Genomic DNA, 25,371 nt, shown 5'->3' with positions numbered 1-25,371 from the left:
TTAGGTACCCGATCCGCAAATAGGTAACATTCCGACGCCTGACGACCCTATGATTTTTCGTAACATACCATATGAAAGAGTTGTGTCTGCTAAAAAAGAATAAGTAAATAAGATGACATAGTAATATGCACGAATCACTGTGGAACGGATACCTTAAACACAACTTATTGTAAAAAAGAATAAACTAACTATTAAGTCGAATCATGCAATCATATAATTTTATTTATTCTTTTACCTCAAGCTTTTTTTAAACTGTATTTTTAGTTCACATGAGCACGAAGTGCTCGGGGTGAGCTATTATGATCGCTCACCGTCCGTCTGTCCGTCCACACTTTCCTTTAAACAACATCTCCTCCTAAACCACCAGGCCAGTTTTGATGAAACTCCACATGGATGTTCGAAGGATGGTCCTCTTTAACAATTGTTTAAAGAATTGAATTCCACACTGAACTCTGGTTGCCATGGCAACCGAAAGGAATTTTTTTTAAAATCTTCTTCTCAAAAACCAGAAGCCCTAGAGTTTAGATAGTGTGTAACATTGTCTAGTGGGCCTCTGCCAAATTTGTTCAAATCATGACCCCGGGGTCAAATTAACTCCACCCAGGGGTCACTAGATTTTACATAGGAAAACCCTAAAAAATCTGAAGCCCTAGAATCTAGTTATTTGACATGTAGCATTGCCTAATATACTTCTACTAAACTTGTTCAAATCATGACCCTGGGATCAAAATTGACCCAGCCCCAGGGGTCACTTGATTTTACATAGGAAAATCCTAAAAAATCCTCTTCTTAAGAAGCAGAAGCCCTAGAATCTAGTTATTTGACATGTAGCATTGCCGAATATACTTCTACTAAACTTGTTCAAATCATGACCCCGGGGTCAAATTAACCCCACCCCAGGGGTCACTTGATTTTACATAGGAAAATCCTAAAAAATCTTCTTCTTAAGAAGCAGAAGCCTAGAATCTAGTTATTTGACATGTAGCATTGCCTAATATATTTCTACTAAACTTGTTCAAATCATGACCCTTGGCTCAAAATTGACCCCGTCCCAGTGGTCACTTGATTTTACATAGGAAATCTTCAAACAATTTCTAAAATTAAACCGGAAAGCCTAGAGCTTAGATATTTCACGTGTAGCATTTCCTAGTGGACCTCTAAAAAAATTTGTTCAAACCATGACCCTGGGATCAAAATTGACCCAGCCCCAGGGGTCACTTGATTTTACATAGAAAAATCTTAAGAAACTTTCATCTAAAAAAAAACAGAAGTCCTAGAGCTTAGTTATTTGACATGTAGCCTTGCCTAATAGACCTCTGCTAAAGTTGTTCAAATCATGACCCCCAGGGTCAAAATTGATTTAACATAGGAAATCTGCAATAAAAAATTCTAAAAATAAACCTGAAGGCCTAGAGCTTAGATATTTGATACGTATCATTGCCTAGTAGACTTCTACAATATGTGTTTAAATCATGACCCCCGGGGTCAAAATTGATCCCGCTCCAGGGGTCACTTGATTTTACATAGTAAAATTAAAAAAAAAAATCTAAAAATAAACCAGAAAACCTAGAGCTTAGATATTTGACATGTAGCATTGCCTAATCTACCTCTACAAAATTTGTTCAGATTATGACTCCCGGGGTCAAAATTGACCCCGTCCCAAGGGTTACTTGATTTTACATAGGAAAATCTTAAAAAAATATTATAAAAATAAACCAGAAGGCCTAGATCTTAGATATTTGACATGTAGCATTGCCTAGTAGACTTCAACATTTTTTTTTCAAATCATGACCCCCGGGCTCAAATTGAACCCGCCCCATGGGGTTTCTTGATTGTACATAGAAAAATCTTCATAATTTTCTAAAAATAAACCAGAAGGCCTAAAGCTTAGATATTCGACATGTACTATTGTCTAGTTTACCTCTGCCAAATTTGTTCAAATCATAACCCCAGGGTCAAAATTGACTCAGCCCAAGGGTCACTTGATTTTTCATAGGAAAATCTTAAAAAATCTTCTTTTCAAAAAGCAGAAGACCTAGAGCTTAGTTATTTGACAGGTAGCATTGCCTAATAGACCTCTACTAAAGTTGTTCAAATCATGACCCCCAGGGTCAAATTGACCCCGCCCCAGGGGTCACTTGATTTTACATAGGAAATCTTCAAAAAATTCTAAAATTAAACCGAAAGGCCTAAAGCTAAGATATTTTACGTGTAGCATTTCCTAGTGAACCTCTACAAAATTTGTTCAAATCATGACCCCTGGGATCAAAATTGACCCCGCCCCAGGGGTCACTTGATTTTACATAGGAAAATCTTTAAAAATCTTCTAAAAAAGCAGAAGCCCTAGAGCTTAGTTATTTGACAGGTAGCATTGCCTAATAGACTTCTACTAAAATTGTTCAAATCATGACCCCCAGGGTCAATTGATTTTACATAGGAAATCTTCAAAATTTCTCTAAAAATAAACCTGAAGGCCTAGAGCTTAGATAATTTACATGTAGCATTTCCTAGTAGACCTCTACAAAATTTGTTCAAATCATGACCCCTTGGATCAAAATTCTTGATTTTACATAGGAAATCTTCAAAATTTGTCTAAAAATAAACATGAAGGCCTAGAGCTTAGATAATTTACGTGTAGCATTTCCTAGTAGACCTCTACAAAATTTGTTCAAATCATGACCCCGTGGATCAAAATTGACCACGCCTCAGGGGTCACTTGATTTTACATAGGAAATCTTCAAAATTTCTTTAAAAATAAACCTGAAGGCCTAGAGCTTAGATAATTTACGTGTAGTATTTCCTAGTAGACCTCTACAAAATTTGTTCAAATCATGACCCCTGGGATCAAAATTGACCCCGCCCCAGGGATCAATTGGTTTTTACATAGGAAAATCTTAAAAAAATCTTCTTCTCAAAAAACAGAAGCCCTAGAGTTTAGTTATTTGACATGTAGCACTGCCTAATGGACCTCTGCTAAAGTTGTTCAAATCATGACCCCACTTGATTTTACTTAGGAAATCTTCAAAAAAAAATCTAAAAATAAACCAGAAGGCCTAGAGCTTAGATATTTGACATGTAGCATTGCCTAGTGGACCTCTACAAAATCTGTTCAAGTCATGACCCCCGGGGTCAAAATTGATCCCGCCCCAGGGGCACTTGATTTTACATAGAAAAATCTTCAAAATTTTCTAAAAAAAAACCAGAAGACTTACAGCTTAGACATTTGACCTGTAGCCTTGCCTAGTGGATATCTACTAAAGTTGTTGAAATCTTGACCTCAAGGTCAAATTGACACAGCTCCAGGGGTTACTTTATTGTACATAGGGAAATCTTCATAAATTTTCTAAAATAAACCAGAAGGCCTAGATCTTAGATTGCCTAGTAGACTTCTACAAACTTTGTTCAAATCATGACCCTCGGGGTAAAATTGGCCCTGCCCTAAGGGTTTTTTGATTGTACATCAGAAAATATTTCAGACATTTCTAAAAATCATCAGTTTGACATTTAAAATATGTAGCTCATATTACTCTGGTCACCATGACCCTCTTGTTTGCTGTTGTTTTTTTTAGTGTGACTTGTGAATTTATTAAACTGACAGGTTTTTCTTCAATTTGATTCCTTAAAGGCAGTGGGTTAATTCGTCACGAAACAGTTTTGGCAAGAGTAATAAAATGACTTTTGCTTATGTATCTTTCTGATATCAGATACATTTTTTCTACATCAAACTATGAGCATACGAACATTTCCACCAAAGTATAGCTTTGATTTATCGAAACATTAGCAAACGGAAACCAAGATGATGATACTTTTCTCAAAATTATGCTTACAATATTTACTTTTTCTCCTGACTTTGAAGAAATATAAGCACTATTGTACTCTTTTTGGTGGGCGCCAAGATCACTCTGTGATCTCTTGTTTTTGTCGTTTGTTATAAAATGGATTTAACCCGTTAAAAGAGGAAACTTTGTTTCTCTCTAAATATTTAATTTTAAGTGAGTTATACGGGTTAAAATATGTATATTATATGACAATAAAATGCAGATTACGTTTGTTTAACTGTAAAGCAAATGTCAAAAAACGTGCATCAGGTATTATTTAATAGATTAACTAAAATGTAACAGTTTGTGAGTTGCTTTGTATGGTTGATTAGCTTCGGAGGGGCTATATGCATAGGAAACATGTAGAATCCGCCTTTGGGCGTAATTTCAAGACAAAATGTTTTTATACCCATACAAAACGAAGTTTGGAGGTGGAGGGTGGTGGTGGTGGAGCGGGGGTATATATAGGAGTGAGCTTGTCTGTCGGTCGGTCCGATGGTTTTATTGTTTCCGGATGATAACTCTTGAAAGACTTGACCGATTTGAATAACTTTTGTACACAGGTGTAACATCAGAAAATGCAAGTCAAGTTTGACTGTTGAGTCAGTAGGTCAAAGGTCAAGGTCATAGTGACCCTTAACAGTTAAACGGTTTCCGGATGATAACTTGAGAACGCTTATACCTAGGATCATACATTTTGGTACACAGGTGTATCATCATAAAATACAGGTCAAATTTGACATTGGGGTCAAAGGTCAAGGTCACAGTGACTCAGAACAGTTAAATGGTTTCAGGGAGATAACTTAAGAACGTGTGGGTCTAGGATCATGGTTTTTGTACACAGATGTATCATCATGAAGTGTAGGTCAAGTTCGACTTGAGATCAGTAGGTCAAAGGTCAAGGTCACATTAACTCGAAACAGTTAAACGGTTTGCGGATGATAACTTGAGAGCGCTTTGGTGTAGGATCATATTTCTATACAAGGGTGTAACATGATAAAATACAGGTGAAGTTTGACTTTAATGTTAGTAGGTCAAAGGTCAAGGTCACAATGACACAAAATAGTTAAACAGTTTCCAATTGATAACGTGAGAATGTTCTAGCCGACGATCATGAGAATTGATAGGGAGGTTGGCTTTGACCAGCTGATGTCCCCTTTTGATTTTGCAGTTAAAGGGTTACAGGTCAATGAAACAGTGACCGGAATATTTAAAACGAGTTTTGGATACTAATTTCAGACAACTTTGGAATAGGATAACAAAACTTATTAGGGAGGTAGGTCATGACCAACAGATGGCTCCTTTTGATTACGAGTTCCAAAGGTCAAAGGTCAGAGTGACCTGGAACATGAAAACTTTTCCGGAAAATAATTTGAGAACGTTTAGGCGAAGGATCACGAAACCTCATAGGAATGTTGATAATGACTAACAAATGACTTGTATTGATATTTAGGTTAGGAGTTCAAAGGTCAGGCAAGTTTGGCTTGACATTAGCATAGTCCTGTGACAATACCATAATATGGGGGTATAATTCGTCACTCTTGTGACAATTCTAGTTTTCTTTTGTTTTTATTATGCCCCCACTTTGGGGGGGTGGGGGGTGCATATAGATTTGCTCTTGTCCGTCCGTCCGTCCGTCCGTCCTTCCGAAAATGTTGTGTCGCGCGTAGCTCTGAAAGTATTTGACGTAGAGTCACAAAACTTTACAGGAATGTTGGTCAGCATGTGCAGTTGTGCATATATATAGATCTTGGGTTTTGCGTTCGGATTCATTCAGTCATGTAGGAGTTATGGCTGACTATGTAAAAAATTGGTCATTTTAATGTTGTGTCGCGCCTATCACCAAAAGTATTTGACCTAGAGTCACCAAAGTTTACAGGAATGTTGGTCAGCATGTGCAGTTATGCACCTGGGGTTTCGCGTCCGGATTCATCTAGTCTTGTAGGAGTTATGGCCCCTGACTTAGTAAAAATTTAGTCATTTTAATGTTGTGTCGCGCATAGCTCCAAAAGTATTTGACCTAGAATCACCAAAGTTTACAAGAAGGTTGGTCAGCATATGCAGTTGTGCACCTGGGGTTTCGCATCCGGATTCATTCAGTCGTGTAGGAGTTATGGACCCTGACTTAGTAAAAAATGAGTCATTTTAAAGTTGTGTCGCGCATAGCTCCAAAAGTATTTGACCTAGAATCACCAAAGTTTACAAGAAGGTTTGTCAGCATATGCAGTTGTGCACCTGGGGTTTCGCATCCGGATTCATTCAGTCGTGTAGGAGTTATAGACACTGACTTAGTAAAAAATTAGTCATTTTAATGTTGTGTCGTGCGTAGCTCCAAAAGTATTTGACCTAGAGTCACCAAAGTTTACAGGAATGTTGGTCAGCATGTGCAGTTGTGCACCTAGGGTTTCGCATCCGGATTCATTTAACATTGTAGGAGTTCTGGCCCCTGACCTGGGAAAAAATTGTCATTTTAATGTCATGTAGTGGGGGCATCTGTGTCCTATGAACACATTTCTAGTTTATTGATGTATTTATTTATTTATTTAAAAAGAGATGATTAGCGACTGGCGATAGTTTGGTGTGGAATAACAGTGAAACATTAACAATTTCATACACCACACATCATATAGCGTGTTTCGCACGTAGTGTTGTCAAACATTATTATAATAGAGCAACAGAGAACCTTGGTGTTAGCTCACAAAGTGCTCAGGGTCCGTACGTACGTCCACATTTTTCTTTAAAAAATAACACGAAATTTCACAGGTCTGGGATGATCCTTGGATGGTCTTCTTCATAACTGTGTCAAAGACTTTAATTCGATGCAGAACTGTGGTTGCCACGGCAATTGGAAGGAATGTCATTAGATCTTTTTTCTCCAAAATCACAGATCAAATGACTGATATTTGCAACTTAGTGTCATACAGTGGTTCTCTACCAGCTGTTCAGATTATCTCTCTAGTGTCCAATATGGTTCCGCTCAGGAGGTCACATGTTTATATAGACTAATAATTTATAAGAAAAACTTCGAAAATCTTCTTGTCCAAAACCACAGAGACTAGGACATTGATTTTTGGTATGTGACATCATCTAGAGGTTCTCTACACAGAATGTTCAAATTGTTCCCCTAGTGTCAAATATGGTCCCGCCCTGTGATCATATGTTGTTTGAAAGAATGCGCTCGTTTGTATATGACGTTTACCTTGAAAATCTTGTACAAAACCACATGACCTATGTAAAGAAGAATTGTGGGGGTAGTCTTTAAAAAAAAACTTTAAAAATATATATTCTTTCAAGCCATATGGCCCAGAGCTTAGATAATATTTGTCAAGGGGCCTCTTGCTCTACATTTACTTATACAGGTACAATTTATTATCAGCATGTGAGGGGGCCTCCGTGGCCGAGTGGTTAAGGTCGCTGACTTCAAATCACTTGTCCCTTATCGATATGGGTTCGAGCCTCACTCGGGGCGTTGAATTCTTCGTGTGAGGAAGCAACCCAGCTGGCTAACGGAAGGTCGGTGGTTCTACCCAGGTGCCCGCTCGTGATGAAATTATGCACGGAGGGGCACCTGGGGTCTTCATCCACCATTAAAGCTGGAAAGTCGCCATATGACCTATTATGTGTCGGAGCGACGTTAAATCCAAAAACAACAAAAAAATCAAGATGTGAAGTTATTTACCCAAACCCGGTCACCCCAAACACCTTGATCACCCTGTATAGCTCCCCACCACCAGTTTTTTCTGTGTTTTTTTTTTCAAACCTTTAATAAATATTTATCGGCATGCTAATGTTTACTCTACACCATCTTCTGTCCTGTAGCCAGTCGACCGCACCTTCCCGATCATGCACTCCCTCCACCAAACATTTATTTTTCATTCCTTTTCCCGATATATTTCGTTGCCACTTGAAGCATATTATAGTCGTCTTTCAGAATTGCACACTCTTAAAACTATTTCAGCTCTGAAGCTCATGTATGCGATTACGAGCCATATAGTCCTTTTGTTAGAGTCAAACTTCTAATTTCTTGCATATCAGACTGGCGTTTCCGGTTAGTTTACCCATGCCGGCAAAACCCATCTGGCACCCCGATGCCAGATGACTCTCGTGCTGTTAATGACAACTACCGGTTCATACACTAATAATATATTGTTTATGTAAAATACGAAAAAAGCAGGTACCTTGATAGTTTCTCTCCATTCCTTATAGTATATTTCTCGATTCAAAATACGTTTGTTTACCATAAAAACATAACGTTACGCTACAAACGACAAAACTAAAGTGGAACTTTGTTATTGTGCATATCGTCACTTCTGCTTACGGACGTTAATTTCCCGCACTTTGTGTTCATTCTCCACTATAAGAAAGAGTGCTAAAACGAAACTATTTCTACCTTTTGTAAAATACGGTATGCAAGAAAAACGTCTGCCAGAATAAAATGCTAACATGTATACGATATGCAAGAAAAAATATCAGTCATGTGTTTACGAATCAGACAGAAATATCCGTCCCTCGGCCACCTGCGCATGGGCGGTAATTCGGCAAGCCTCATTACCGCCCAATGCGCAGGTGCCCTCGGGACGGATATTTCTATCCGATTCGTAAACACATGACAGATATTATTAATCCCGTCGAGTTTGCTTTATTTGAATATGACAGGACTTGCGTCTGTCACTAGGAAATTGTATTTCTGTTATTGACAGAAATTGTTTATCTATTCATCATCTTATATAGATGAAGTAGTATTGGAAAACATACGCTTTTCTAAAGAAAATCTTCAACCTAGTGTTTTGCATTATTTATGTTTATATGTACATGTAGTTACAAATACTGAAAATAAATTTTCAAACATTTTATCATCCACTATATATTTTTACATAGCGTATTGTTATAAATATTTATCTGCAAATATATATATCAAAAACTGTAATAAAGTTAAATAAAAATCACCATCTTTCGATATCTGGCTACAATCTTTTTTGAATATATTTTAGCTTCAAAATGATACCCTAGTCATTGGTAAAGACGATGTCCGGAAAGTGCTTGATGATATTGGTAAAGCAGTTCAAGATGAAATAAGGACTGCAAAAGAAGATTACATGAAGAATGCTAAAATGAAAACGTTACAAATTATTAAACTCACAAAAACATTTGTCAGTACAATTGACAAACATGGGAAAGCGTCAATGTCTCAGTTAGAGAAAGCCTACAAATCTGCAATGGATGAAATAGAAAAGCAAGCAAAGAAATCGATTGAAGACGTCCAGGCTGAAGGAAAAAAACAAAAAGAAGATATAGTTGCAGAAGGACATACTGTGAAGAGACAGTTAGTAGATGTGGCTGATCAAGAAGTAAAAAGGTTGAAAACAGAGGCCACGGCTGGAATTAATACGATGGAAGCGGAAGCCAATACTCATGTGAAAACAATAGCATCCGAAGGAGAAAAACAAAAAGAAGATATAGTTGCAGAAGGACATACTGTTAAGGGAAAGTTAGTAGATGTGGCTGATCAAGAAGTTAAAAGGTTGAAAACAGAGGCCACTGCTGGAATTAATACGATGGAAGCGGAAGCCAATACTCAGGTGAAAACAATAGCATCAGAAGGAGAAAAACAAAAAGAAGATATAGTGGCAGAAGGACATACTGTTAAGGGAAAGTTAGTAGATGTGGCTGATCAAGAAGTTAAAAGGTTGAAAACAGAGGCCACGGCTGGAATTAATACGATGGAAGCGGAAGCCAATACTCAGGTGAAAACAATAGCATCAGAAGGAGAAAAACAAAAAGAAGATATAGTTGCAGAAGGACATACTGTTAAGGGAAAGTTAGTAGATGTGGCTGATCAAGAAGTTAAAAGGTTGAAAACAGAGGCCACTGCTGGAATTAATACGATTGAAGCGGAAGCCAATACTCATGCGAAAGCAATTGCATCAAAAGCTGGTGAAGTTGCAGAACAAATAGCTGGAGCAAGAGATGAAGTATTAGAGCAGATTGAGAAGACAAAAACAGAAAGCAAAGAAGATATATACAACAAATTGAAGAATGGTAAGTGTATTTTCTCTGTATAATTTATTACCTCTCATAAACAAGTTAAATCAAACCTAGTCTGCTATTCTACTTTTTTGTTGCATTCTTTGCTTCCAAGGGATCGTTTGAAAGATTTGATTATACAACATTTTGTGAGCAACCGGCTGTCTGATTTGTATGCGCCCCTCTCTGAAAACCGAATTAAATCCTGATATAATCATAAAGTACCGGTCTTATTTGAACGTGTAAGCATGTTAAAAACATGAAAATTCGTTGATCTTCACCAGTGTGCAGAAAATAAGAAAAAAATATCCGATTAGTCAAAAGCTTCTCCACCAGGTAAAAAAGAAGTAATTATAAAGTTGTTATAAAGAGAATAATAATGAAAATGACTGGAAACAATAAATGGCCATAACCATTCTAGCACATAGTGTTCCAGTACAATAACCCTACAAACTTACTTATCGGAAAATTAAGGAACATAACAGCGAGCAATTTGTTGTTATGAATGCATGAAAATAAATATACGTAATACCGTTAATAATGTAAACAGAGAAAACAGTAAACTGTATCAAATGTGTAAACTACATTGAATCATTCCTATTCTTAAATGCAATGTAAGGGGAATAAATCTGTTTGGTTGAATGTTGTTTGAATAGTAATATAGCTTCACCTTTTGCACCACTGGCCGTGAAGGTACTTCAGTGTCAGGGGCCAGTTTCGCATTTGGCCCGGGTTCGTTTTTAGCTCGACTATTCATAGAATAGTAGAGCTGTTGGACTCGCCCATGCGCCGGCGTCCGTGTCCGCGTCCCGATTTGGTAAAGTTTTTGTATGTAAGCTGGTATCTCAGTAACCATTTATGGGAATGGATTGAAACTTCACACACTTATTTACTGTGATAAACTGACTTACACTGCACAACTTGCATAACTCTGTTTTGCTTTTTTACAAAATTATGCCCCTTTTTCGACTTAGATTTTTTTGGTTAAGGTTTTGTATGTAAGCTGGTATCTCAGTACTTACTAATTGGAATGGATTGAAACTTCACACACTTGTTCACTGTCATGATTTGGCATGCACAAAGCAGGTCCCATAACTCTATTTTGCTTTTTTTTACAAAATTATGCCCATTTTTCAACATAGAAATTTTTGGTTAAGTTTTTGTATGTAAGCTGGTATCTCAGTATCCACTAATGGGGAAGGATTGAAACTTCACATGCTTGTTCACTGTCATGATGTGACATGCAGTGCAAAGGATCAATAACTCAACTTTGCATTGTACAAAATTATGCCCCTCTTTTAAACTTAGGAGTTTTGGGTTAAATTTTTATATGTAAGCTGGTATCCCAGTACCCACTAATGGGAATGGATTGAAACTTCACACACTTGTCTACTGTCATGAGCTGATAAGCACTGTGCAGGTTCCATAACCCTATTTTGCTTTTTTTAAATTATGCCCCTTTTTCGACTTTCGTATTCAATCAATCGACAAGGCTGTTGAATAGTCGAGCGTTGCTGTCCCCCGACAGCTCTTGTTTTAAATAGAATAGACAGATGCACTTTAATGTACTTGAATCGATATTCCTAGCTCCGTGTAGACGGTCGGGTCTAAAATCTTACCTGAGGTAACGGAATTCAGACGAAATCGAAATGGTCATTCATCCATCCAGATTCAGCTCAAAATAGCGGAAAAAGTAAACGGTTATGAGACACTTTTCTTCCCAACATTATTTTTGTCTGGTCACATGCTTTAAAAATATACATGTGTTTTAGGTCAGTCATTTGCAGATAATATGGTACAGGTCGCCCAAGATGTGCATTTTGGGCCATTTTGCCTTAAAATTTAGTGTCCTGAATCCTGTCTTTTACTCGTTTTTAACACAGAAGCAACAGAATCGACAGTCTGAAAATGTCACATAATGAGGTGCTAAGTCTATGCAATACATTCGCTCAATACTTGCCTTGAATTTGTCAGAATTGGATTTTTTCATGATTTTTTTTTCGCACTGGTACCAGCGCAGAATTGTGGAATTTTCAAATTAACTATCCCTTGCCCCTATTCTGCAATTGAACTGAAATGAAAATTATTTTACAAACCAGAGACATACGGTAAGTAAATTTAATACCTAAACGGTACTGTCTGTCTAAAGTTAAAATATTATAAAGTTAAATAATTCAAAAAAATGTCTTTAAATGCTTAAGTTACTTAAATTATGGGTAAATATTTCAAAAATAAGTACACTGTCCTATACATTTTATTTAACCATATTAAAGGTCATAAGTTTATTTACGACTTTCCCACATTAATGGAAAAAAATCTGTGCGCAAAACTGATATAAAGATTCAGATTTTCCTGTAGACCCTTATTATGAAAACTTATTGAGATATTTTTTTTTTCAGATCAGTGTTGCAAAATATCGACCGCACGACCCTACCTGATCTATTTGCATAATTTTTAAGTACAACTTGATTTTTTAGCATGAGTTTAATCAAATTCTGCAATAACACATTGTAGCGTTAAAATCACGTCTTTGTTTAACCACAAAGCATGTAATTCTGAGCATTTTTGGTCTAAGCCATTTTTGCCAAATATTTCTAGAATTTAAAGTTTTGCGGGTTAAATGTAAGCCTACATACACGTCATACAGAATGTGTGAAAATAGATGACAGACTAGGGTAATTGATACATTTTGGAGAATAAAGCTCGGTACAAGGAAACATTACAAAAATGTTCACAGTTTGATTTGTAATTGTTCCTATTTTTCTGATTCAGGTGATAAGATGGTACTTATATACTAGCACTATACTCTAAAATTGTTAACATAGTGATATTTTGAAATATTTAAAGTATTTAAGGCACACAATTTCAGCTTTTTATCTGTTCTACATTATCCATGAAAATGATAATTGCAATAAGAATGATTTTTCCATAAAAAATTCAGATGAGTGTTACTTTTGTTCGATATTGTTTAAACAAATGCAAATAAATCAACGTATTAGATAACGTAAAAGATAACGTAAATCAACGTAAAAGATAAAAAAAAAAATGAAACTACATTAAACACGAAAGATAAATTTATTCTTCTAAGAAGAGATATCCTCAGGCCCCGTGTTCACAAAACATTTTCAGTCTCAGCTGAGTTTGATAATGAAACTTTATTTGTCACTTATAGCTAAATAGCATGTTTAAAGCTAAATTTTAAGTTAATAACGATTTTCTAATGATTTTTCAGTATTGATGATCGGTTTCATCTGGAATTAAGTCTTAAAGTTTTAGTAAAACTGTTAATAAAATTTCAAACTCAAACTCAGCTGAGATCGAAAAATGCTTTGTGAACACCGGGCCAGGAGGCCCAGCAATGTATGTTTTTGACGACAACGTTAGTGACGTCATACAACTTTCAGCTTTGCCCGGAAAGGAAGGAAATAAATGTAAACAGGCATATCTTGCAACGAATGTCGCATTTGGATTAGTATATAGGCAAGGATCACCCCGTCTGAATTTATAAGCATGATTTTTTAAATAAAAAGTCAATTTTCAACTTACTTGAACGATTTAAAAATACCTCGGCCTTAGCAGCTTGTCAGCTTTTCATTTACGAAAAATATTTGGCCTCGGAATAAACACAAATCCTGCAGGAGTCCGTAATGGAGCAAGGGTAAATCTATATGAAGACAAATTCCAACACGGTGTTTCTTCCCCTTACCGGTACAGTGAGGTAGATATGTAGATTTTTGGAACTTCGTCAAATCGTTGAAAATGTGCTTATTGACCATTATTGTCAGAAAGTGTTTTTGGGCCACGTGTTACGTTTTAAACATGTCAACAGTTTGCAATAAAAAAATTTCATTGCATTTCGACATTTTTTTCTCGCACTGTCGAGATAATTTTACAATCGTCAAATAAAAAGTGTATGCAGTTTGGTTGTTTGAAAAGTTGTCGACAAACTTTATTTCGAGATAGATATGTTAATACGGAAGCGGAATAATTGTCTTAATCTGCGAATTGAATAACAAAACAAACGTCTTTAAGAAAAGTCATTGTCTGTTTTCAATGGAACTGAAATCAACGCATTGATGTTTAATTTTCTTCAGCATCCTACAGAGGGAGTAACTACAATATAGATAGAATTTTAGAATAATTTGCACTACCTTAACAAAGAGAAACTAAATAATAAAAGTCATTTTATGCTCCCTTTTGAAGGAGAGGTATATTGTTTTGCAAATGTCTGTCTGTCTGTCTGTCTGTCTGTCGGTCCGTTGGTATGTAGACCAATCCGTTTCCGGATGATAACTCAAGAATGATTACACATAGGATCATGAAAGTTGATAGGGAGGTTGTTTATCACCAGCAGATGACCTCTATTGATTTTGAGATCTGTATGTCAAAGGTCAAGGTCACAGTGACCCTGAACAGTTAAACGGCTTCCGGATGATAACGCAAGAACTTTTGGGCCTAGGATCATGAAGATTGACAAGAAGGCTGGTCATAACCAGTAGATTACCTCTTTTGATTTTGAGGTTAGTATGTTAAAGGTCAAGGTCACAGTGATTCTAAACAGTTAAACGGTTTCAGGATGATAACTCAAGAACGCTTTGGATTTGGATCATGAAAATTGATAAAGAGGTTTGTCATGACCTGCAGATGACCTCTGTTAAATTTGAGATCATAATGTCAAAGATCAAGGTCGCAGTGACCCAGAACAGTTAAACGGTTTCTGGATGATAACGCAAGATTACTTGGGCCTAGGATCATGAATGTTGATAGGGAGGTTGGTCATTACAAGCTGATGACCCGTAATGATTTTTAGATCAGTAGGTCGAAGGTCAAGATCACAGTTACCATGAACAGAAAAATGGTGATAACTAAAGAACTCTTGGGCCTGAGTCAGGAAAACTTAAATGGAGATTGATCATGCCCAGCAGTTGACCCCCATTGATGTTGAGGTCATTAAGTCAAAATTCAAGGTCATTTGCCAGGAACAGTTATACTGTTTCTATGGAAAATAACTTGAGAACGCTTGGGTCAAGGGACATGAATGATGCTAGAGAGGTTCATCAAGACCAGCAGATGACTCTGTTAATTTTGAGGTCAGAAAGTCAAAGGTCAATGTTACATTGACCCAGAACATTTAAATCGTTTTCAGACAACTACTTGAGAACGCTTGTACCTAGGATCATAAAACTTAATAAAGGAGGTTGGTCATGACTAGTAGATAGCCCCTATTGAGTTTAAGGTCAGTAGGCCAAAGGTCAAGGTCACATTGACCATGAAAAGTTAAACCCTTTCCGGACGATACCTTGAGAACGCTTAGGCCTAATATTACCAAACATAATGGGGAAGTTCATCATGACCAGCAGATTATTTTGAGGTCAATAGACCAAAGGTCAAAGTCGCATTGAACCAGAACAGTAGAACATTTGTTTTGTTTACAGTGAGCATATAATTTCTGCTCTTTGTGCAGTTACTGAATGCATCAGTGGGGTGAGGGCGCATTTCGTGTTCTATGAGCTCTTGTATATATTAAGAGCAGCTGAAATCAATAGATGGATGTTAGATATTCTTACCTTTTCCATACATAAAATAACTAAAAAATATAGATGGAGATTTCAACTGTTAATGCCAAAACAAATGGAAACTAAAATTAAAGAAAACTACTTTCAGCACATTGAGAAGTTAACAATATAGAATTTAATGCTATTGTCCCAACACATGGAAACTGAAATTAAAGAATGGTTCTTGATATATTACAGCTGAAATAAATATAAAAGCTTAATCTGTGAAATAAAAAGATTCTTTTATCCTTTGTTTGAGTCTTCCCCTTAGTCAGTCTTGTCTAGTATGCTGCTTGCATTTAGAATATGTGACATTGGCATGTCGAGTGTTTAAGCTGACTAAAACATGTTTAAGGCACCAGTAAATTTTCAAAAGGAATATATAACGTCAGATAGGCTTTGGTTGTTTGGTGACGAGGTATACTACATACTTCAGGGGCCTACACGGCCGAATTGTTAAGATCGCTATCACTTGCGCCTCGCCGATGTGAATTCGAGCTTTTCTCGTGGCACTGAATTCTTCATGTGATAAGGCCATCCAGCTGTCTAATCGAAGGTCCCTTGTTCTACCCAGGTGACATTTCTCGCTCGTGTTGTTGCCCTACCATCCCCCACCCACGCATCAGCTCATTTTCGTAGCAAAAAAATGGGGGAAAAGTCACTACCAAAATTCGGCCGAGTTTTAGTAGCCACTACAATAATGTGTTACACTCAATACAGTTTGGTAGTTTACAGGAATGTAGTATCAAAATGCGTTGAATATGTACACATCCAACGCAAAATGGTATTGTTAATAACCTCGTGATTTACAAGAAAAATATTTTGCGACAAACGGACAGTATTATCTTAAAGATATTCATGATGGAACTAAGTCGCTCATTCGATATTGGCCTTTTGACCTTGAAACTGTAAGGGCCCTAGATTCAATCAAGCAGGACCAATGGAACACACGTGAGAGAGGTCAATGCAACTCTTAACTTTGACATACATCGAGAGATATTGAAGGAACTTGGCACAACTGTTCACCATAATTATCTGATATGCCGTTCGCATGACTCTGGCACAGGTTTTACAAACGCTCATAAGTAAATATAAACCGTTCGAGATTAAAATTCAGGAGATTCACGAGAAAAGGTTACATGAGACGGGTTGTATAATACATTTCAGTAGACATGAAACCTTCATCCACCAGAAATCTTGAGCGATCAAAGGGGCGTAACTCCAGAACTACTGGGACGATCCGGCTGATTATCAAACTAGCCCGAGATGTTAATATTCTGACCAAGTTTGGTGAACATTGGATATGAACTTCTCAAGTTAGATAGCGAACAACTTTTGGAGCCGCCCGCCCTACCCCAGCCTCTGCAGGTCTTCTAATAATACGTCGTATACAAATGAAGAAAAGGCCAAAATCTGCGATAAATATTTAGAGAAAATTATTCGCATCAGGGTCGCGAATCACGTGATCGTTGTACGTCATATCGCTATTCCGCAAAGAAGAAATTATCAACAAAAGTCGCCGATTCAAATCTTTAAATCAGTGTAAGTTTTTTATTTCTCAACCAATTTCTATGAAATATCTTGCATGCGAAGGAGAACACAGTATTCTATAATCGCAGATATCTAACTTGAGAAGTTCGTATCCACTGTTCACCAAAACTTGGTCAGAATATTAACATCTCGGGCAAATTTGATAATCAGCCGGATCGTCCCAGAGTACAACGATCACGTGATTCGCCACCCTGTATGTAGATAAATAATAAGATACATGAAATTGTATACCTGATTGTGGAGGGAGCTTTATTTCTGAGTAAATGGTATAGTTTTACCCATACACACAGAAACCACAATCTCCATGCGTCGTCATACCACTCACTGCACTATTGAAGCCCCTCACCTTTAAAGAGAAAAAAACAAACACTTTTTTGCCGGAGAAAGCACCATTTATGTTATGTGGGATGTTTAGGTGGAAAATATCTAGGTGGAAACACACGTTCCTTCCCCGCATTTATACTTCGTTTTACAGAATTCAACATTTTCGTATTTTAAAATATATCTCGGTGGATAACACCTCCGAGAGCACACTAAAACAACAAAACAATAACGATGTTATTGCATAGGAAGCGTCGCTTGAGGCCCCTTTCACACGCTCAGGAATCTACATTTTATTATTGTTTTTTTTTATATGAAAACTATATCTCGGGAGGGGAACGCCGAACCCCCTCCTCACCATTTTTATAGGATACATTCCCTCCTTTTATCTCTCTCTTTTGTTCGTAATGTAAAACTGAACACAGCCCCTGGTGGAGAAAAAACTACCAATTTGAAACTACGTTCCGTTCCATTCCATGATCTTTAACACATCGTATGCACCCTTGCAACGCATTTTGTCGCTACCAAAACTCAGCTGAATTTTGGTAGTGACTACCAAAATGTGTTGCTACCATTTAGAGGTGTAACATAGCTGCAAGTATAACTTATCAAATTTATGTTTTACAAGTGCATTCTAAACGTGTTCAATGAAATTGCACAATTCTAAATTTCAACAACTCAGGAGTTTACACAGATACGATATTTAGAAATATAATGACAATTCCTATCAAAATATAATGACAATGACTTCATTGTTGTTTGCTTTCTGTGACCTTCTGATATCACTTATATATACACTGCTCACGGTCACGAAAAGATGCCAATTTAGGCAGTTCATCCCGTTGAAAAAAAGATAGAAATAATTTGAATGTTGACATACTTTTAAAGTCTTTATTCTTTATATAAAAAATGCCTGTGTGCAAACAAGATCGAACTTTACAGTGTGAATATTATAAGGATACCAGCACTATGTTATACGATGTTAGGTTTTAAGAGAAAAGACATTTATTTTAGATTAAATCATCTATTCATGAGCCCACGACGTTTTATATCGAGCATATGACATCTTATCTCTAGCGCATGGCATCTCCACTTGTGATTTCGATATTTTATCTCGTGCGCGCATACTATCTCCTGCGCATGACAACTTGTCTCTTCCCTTGAATAATGCACAAAAGGGAACACGGGGTCTCCTCCATCATCAAGCTAGAAAGCCACAGTATGACGAAAATTGTGTCAGTGTGATGTCAGTCTCAACATGTGTCAGTCTAATTTTTGTTGCTTCACATTTGGAAGCTGCTACATGATTGCCTCAGTGTGATAAAGAGAATCATTTTCTTGAATACCAATTAAGGAAATGAAAATAAAATCAATCGAATGGCTTTCTTTATTAGATTTTTTCTTATAGCTGCGTATTTAAACAAAGCGCGGGAAACCAACGACCGTAAGCAGGAAATACGTCATGACGTTTGGAAGATAAGTAACAATGTTAAGTTCCGGTTTTTTTTATCAGTTACAACGTAACGTTATGAATTTTTGATAAAATAACTTGAGAAATATACTCAGAAAAAAAGAGGAACTCTCAAGGTACTAGCTTTTTATTCCGTTTTTTTTTTAAATGAAATATAAATTACTTCATAAATCTTCTACATATATGTAGTTCGTGTTACGTCATTTATAACACCAGAGCCATCTTACACCCCGGGGTGTAAAATGGATTTTTCCAGCACCGGTTAAAATACCGGAAATCCCAGTATGGTATGCAAGAAATATCTATCTGAATGTCAAGATATTCTAACGACTTCTGACGTCATTGACGTGTCTTTGGCATCAATTTTGTTTTGGCAAGATGAAATTAGCACAGACACTCAGTCGTCATTCCCTGTTCCAATACTACTACACAGTAAAAATAAAAGTAATCCAGGCCAGGTGAATACCAAATTAAAGATAAAACCACGTGTATACATAATTCAGAGCAACAAAAGAATGACATTAATGGCTCGACGGATCAGTGCAGTAGGTCGATACCAAACTGTATGAACGTCATATGGAAAAAGGCAAATCCTCAAAGCGAGCTCATAGACATCAGTGTTGACTTAAAAATATTTAAAAAATATATTACAAAAATATTACAACTATTTACTATTCAAAAATTGGTTGGGGGGGGGGGGGGGGGGGGGGGGAGGGAGAATCCATTCATTTAAAAAACAAACAACAGTTTGCATTATTACCGCAATATTTATGTATACATCTAGAAAGAGCGCTTTCAAATTTGATCAAATGCGTTCAGACTACGTTTTTAATCCTATATTAACTTGGATTTATTTTTAGCTCACCAGGGTGAACTATTTGGATCACTCACCGTCCGGCGTCCGTCGTACGTCGATTAACTTTTACATTAAACGACATCTCCTCATAAACCGCTAGGTCAATTACATCCAAGCTTCACAGGAATGTTCCTTGGGTGAAGCTCTACAAAATTTGTTCAAAGAATTGAATTCCATGCAGAACTCTGGTTGCCATGGCAACCGAAAGGAAAATATTTAAAAATCTTCTTCTCAAAAACCAGAAGCTCTAGAGCTTAGATATTTGGTGTGAAGCATTGCCTAGTGGACTTCTATAAAGTTTGTTCAAACCATGACCCCGGGGTCAAAATCGACTCTGCCCAAGGGGTCGCTTGATTTTACATAGGAAAATCTTAAAAAATCTTCTTCTCAAAACCCAAAAGCACTAGAGCTTAGATATTTGGCCTGTGGCATTGCCTAGTGGACCTCTACTAAAGGTGTTCAAATCATGCCCCCGGGGTCAAAATTGACCCCGCCCTAGGGGTCACTTGGTTTTACATAGATTTCTATACGAAAATCTTCAAAAAAACATGAGAAAATAAACCAGAAGGCATTGAGCTTAGATATTTGACATGTAGCATTGCCTAGTAGACCTCTACAAAATTTGTTCAAATCATGACCCCCGGGTAAAAATTGACCCCGCCCCAGGGGTCACTTGATTTTACATAGGAAAATCTTCAAAAAAAAATTCTAAAAAAAAAACAGAAGCCCTAGAGCTTAGATATTTCACAAACACTTTTCAAATCATGACCCTCTGGGTCAAACTGACTCCGCCCCATGGGGGTTACTTGATTCTACATAGAAAAATCTTCAAAATTTTCTAAAAAATAAACCAGAAGGCCTAGATCTTATATATTTGACATGTAGCATTGCCTAATGGACCTCTACAAAATTTGTTAAAATCTTGACCCCCCCACCCCCCAGGGTAAAATTGACCCAGCTCCAGGAGTTACTTGATTGCACATAGGGAAATCTTCATAAATTTGCTAAAAATAAACCAGAAGGTCTAGATCTTAGATATTTAATATGTAACATTACCTAGTAGACTTCTACAAACATTTTTCAAGTCATGACCCCCGCGGTAAAATTGGCCCCGCCCCAGGGGTCACTTGATTTTACATAGGAAAATCTTCAAAAAAAATCAGAAAATAAACCAGAAGGCCTAGAGCTTAGATATTTCACATGTAGCATTGCCTAGTGGACCTCTACAAAATTTGTTCAAATCATGACCCCGGGGTCAAATTGACCCCACCCCATGTGGTTACTTGATTGTACATAGAAAAATCTTCAAAATTTTCGAAAAATAAACCAGAAGGCCTAGAGCTCTACAAAATTTGTTCAAATCATGAACCCCGGGGTCAGAATTGATCCCACCCTAGGGGTCATTTGACTTTACATAGAAAAATCTTCAAACATTTTCTAAAAATAAAGCAGAAGGCCTAGAGCTTAGATATTTGACATGTATTATTGCCTAGTGGACCTCTACAAAATTTATTCAAATCTTGACGATATTCTGCGGCCACAAGCGGGCAAAACTACGATCCACGATTTTTGACAATTTCTGGAAACGTTGGAGAAAGGGGCATTAAACAGCACTGCGTGAAACATTTTATCACTGATAAATTTCAGTATTTCACTGAAAAAAATGTAAATAGATAAATGGCTCAATTTTATCATTTCTGCATCCATTTCCACTACCACTATAATATTTTTACAACTTCAGCTACTCAGTCTACTGTTACCCCGACTAGCTGAAATCTAGACCCACATGTTCAGGTCACTGGTTCGAGCCCGGTGGCGACATACACTTGTAGCTATCATTCGTCATCCAGAGCTGTTTCAAGTTGGGTCACAAACAGGAAGGTACCATTTCCTGTGACAGTTTTTAGCTCGACTATTCGAAGAATAGTCTAGCTATTCTACTCACCCTGGCGTCGGCGTCGGCGTCGGTGTCGGCGTCGGTGTCGGCGTCGGCGTCACACCTTGGTTAAGTTTTTGCATGCAAGTACATACAGCCATCAGTTAAAGGCATATAGCTTTGAAACTTATTTATTCTTTTTCTAAGTCAATTACCAACCTCTCTGGGTCAAGTCCCATAACTCTGACATGTATTTTGAGCAAATTATGCCCCCTTTTGGACTTAAACAATTTTGGTTAAAGTTTTACATGCAAGTCCAAAACTAATGCAGATATTGATGTGAAACTTCACATGTGTCTTCGGGGTTATAAAACCAGTTGATAGCAGCAAGTCCCATAACTCTTTCATTTTGGCCAAATTATGCCCCCTTTTGGACTTCACCTATTTTTTCGAATGTCTCTCCGAATGTCTAATGCCTCTCAGATAGGCATTCGCCTATTCTTTTCGAATGCCTCTCCGAATGTCTAATGCCTCTCCGATAGGCATTCATCTATTTTTTTCGAATGTCTCTCCGAATGTCTAATGCCTCTCAAATAGGCATTCACCATTTTTTCGAATGTCTCTCCGAATGTCTAATGCCTCTCAAATAGGCATTCGTCTATTCTTTTCGAATGTCTCTCCGAATGTCTAATGCCTCTCGGATATGCATTCGTCTATTTTTTTCGAATATCTCTCCGAATGTCTAAGCCTCTCAGATAGGCATTCGCCTATTCTTTTCGAATGTCTCTCCGAATGTCTAATGCCTCTCTGAGAGGCATTCGTTTCGAATGTCTATCCGAATGCCTAATGTCTCTCTGAGAAGCATTCGTTTCGAATGTCTATCCGCATGCCTAATGCCTCTCTGAGAGGCATTCGTTTCGAATGTCTATCTGAATGCCTAATGCCTCTCTGAGAGGCATTCGTTTCGAATGTCTATCTGAATGCCTAATGCCTAACCCACTGCCAGCTTCACGGACCTTAATTTTGCAAAGTTTGAGAAGTTTTAAATTTGTAAAACATCCTGCATTACTACATTTAGAGGTAAAAGGCTCAATATAAATTGTCTGTTTTCACCAGGCTAGGCGTTCGTTTGGTTTTCCGGCACTTCCCGGGTCTATCCGGCATACGCCGATGTTCGCCGATCTAAAAAGATATCATATATATATCATATATTGCGTTATAAAATCGGTTATACATCTAAAAAATTTGGTTAATGAAATGTAACAGTAAAGGTAGAAATATACTACAAGAAATATTTCGCTAACTTTATTTATGGCAAGGCCTCAATATGAGATCATGCTCGATAAATTGGAAATTTATCCTTTTTTTTATTTGCAGCTCACGTTGGTGGCTTAAGCTGAAGCATTCCTTTATCATTCAGCTGGCGGAAATTATTTTGGCCCTATAATCCAGGCGGTACCTTAATTCATACTTTTCTTTGCATACTGAATAGAAAGAGGACAAAGTTTGTTGTTAACATTTTAGGGCAATGTCTGTTTAAGAGGAAAGGGCTTGGTCCGTTTTACATAGCAATATTGCCTGTCATGTCACGCAGACATAGAATGTGATTTACTACTTTGATATATTATCAAATGTCATGTGACCATGTATACTTTCCAATTCCGCCACAAATAACGTTGAAGGAAGTCTGGATATCGTTAGAGACCATCAATTGTTTTCCCATAGACGTACATTATAGAAACCAAATTTCAGCAAACTCTACCATGACCTAATAAAAGCTTCCGCAATATGTTATATTGTGCGTAAAGCTCTAGTTGTGAAAGTTGTGAAAGATGTAATTAAGGGGAAAAGCGGAAAGCCAGGAATTCGAGATTTTCTGATTTTTAAATAGTTTTCATAGTACAATCCTATCATAAAACTAGCTTGCCAAGGCAAGCCAGCAAACTGCAGAGAAAACATCAGTATTACCAGCTGATTATCACACTGTAATGTCTCAAAAAGATTCAAAGATGAAATATCATTTATCTCTTTCATAACCGCATTTTTACGAAATCTTATTTGAGTCATATTGAGCTGAATTACGGCACTCGGCAAGGCACATGATAATGCAATACGACACTCACTTCAGTAGTCGATATTGCGACGTGACATACTAATTTTCTACACGGAATGTCGCGTTGTTGCACTGTCATGTGTCGCACATGTGGCATGATGCATTAAATATTAAATGTCGCGTTGCACTGTCGTTTATCGCGTCGCAGTGTTTATTGGCATATCGTTTACATAGTCGTGTAGTATATTGTGTGTCAGGTCATATTGTCGTGTGGCATATCGTATATCACGTTGTATTGTTGTATGGCATTTCGTGTTTGATATCGCATTGTCGTAAGGCTAATCGTTCATATCTTTTATTTCATTGTAGAAATAAGGGGTGCTTAGGGTGGCCGTGTATATTTATATGGAATGAGTTTGTGTACACCGTTTTAAGTACACACCTTTCCAATAATAGGTTGTGTCTCATTATGTATTATAATACAAAGGTCAACCATTGGGGTCAAGTTGCGTCCACTTTAGTGTGACACATCGCACTGTCGTATGTCATATCGTGTATCACTTTACAATGTTGTGTAGTATTTCATGTGCCACGTTGCATTGTCGTGTGACATATCGTGTGTCACGTCGCATTGTTGTGTAGCATATCGTGAGTCATGTCGCATTGTCGTGTGACGTATCATGTCTCACATCGCATTGTCGTGTGGCATATTGCGTCTCACATCGTATTGTCGTGTGATGTGTCATGTCTCACATCGCATTGTCGTGAGGCATATTGCGTCTAACGTCGCATTGTCGTGTGGCATATTGTGTATCAGGTCACATTGTCGTGTGGCCTATCGTATGTCTCTTCGCATTGTTGTGTAGTATATCGTGTGTCTCCTTACATTGTCTGTGTTATATCGCGTGTTACGTCGCGTTGTCGTGTGGTATATCGTTTTTTTTTTGTTATAAGGTATATGGTGTGTCACGTCGTATTGTCTTATGGCATATCGTGTCTCAAAAAATAGTGTGCAATTACACAATCTTATTCCTGACTTTGAAAAAACTCTCTTGTAAATTTACCTTGGTTGCTTGGTCTTGCCGTTCATGTAGTTGGATGCGTCTTTCCTCCATTTTTCATCGGCTCCTCAATATCGTTTTGTAGATTTTACTGGCGATAGCACATAAAGTTTGTTTTTGTTTTAGTTTATTATCAGTTAAAACATATTCTATTGCTTATATATACATGTATATACAGAGACAAGACATTTACGATACATTGAAAAGCAAAAGGGTTGGGCACAAGTTCTTACAACATTATTTAGCAATCGGCCCTCCCCTAGTTTATTAACACAAGACATCAACTCAACCTTTCGTAATATGATAGCATTTTTGTCAAAATTCTTCCCCACCCAGCCGGTTGTGTTACAAATGCTATCCCTATTCGTTATGCTATACTGTACAGCTTTAAGACAAATATTTCCATTAAATCCATGATGATATTCAATTCTGCAGCTTGATTTTCCACGGACTTTTGGCTATTCCCCAGTTGTTTACGTTTTTCGTGTATTTTTTTTTTTAAATATGACCTTCAGCGTTTGTAAACAAAGCAATCTTCCAATTATTCAATTAACTGACGGCATTGACCCGAAAAGGTTTAAATACCCTTAGTCAACTACTGTCTGTTGACCGCAGATTTTGTTTTTAACAAAATGGCGTCGTGTTGATTTCACGGACCTCGTCACCAATATTCGATATAAATGAGCGTGAGTATCCATGGTAATTAGCGGATGCATTATATGTAACAAATAAATCCTTATATCACCATAAAGTATTGGTCTTATTTGAACATGTAAGCATGCAAT

General features: G+C 37.2%; 1 protein-coding gene across 1 annotated transcript in view; it reads left to right on the top strand.

The window, feature by feature from the left end:
* The window catches only part of LOC128549404 (uncharacterized), a 502,205-nt gene that overhangs the window by 2,324 nt on the left and 474,510 nt on the right, over positions 1-25,371 (top strand). Inside the window, exon 3 of the mRNA XM_053526041.1 lies at positions 8,810-9,857. Coding sequence (XP_053382016.1) covers positions 8,810-9,857 — 1,048 coding nt within the window. The remainder of the gene's footprint in view (positions 1-8,809; positions 9,858-25,371) is intronic.

The sequence above is a fragment of the Mercenaria mercenaria genome, chromosome 16 (genome assembly GCF_021730395.1).
Source record: "Mercenaria mercenaria strain notata chromosome 16, MADL_Memer_1, whole genome shotgun sequence".
NCBI lineage: Eukaryota > Metazoa > Mollusca > Bivalvia > Venerida > Veneridae > Mercenaria > Mercenaria mercenaria.
This window is presented reverse-complemented; position numbering and strand designations above follow the sequence as displayed.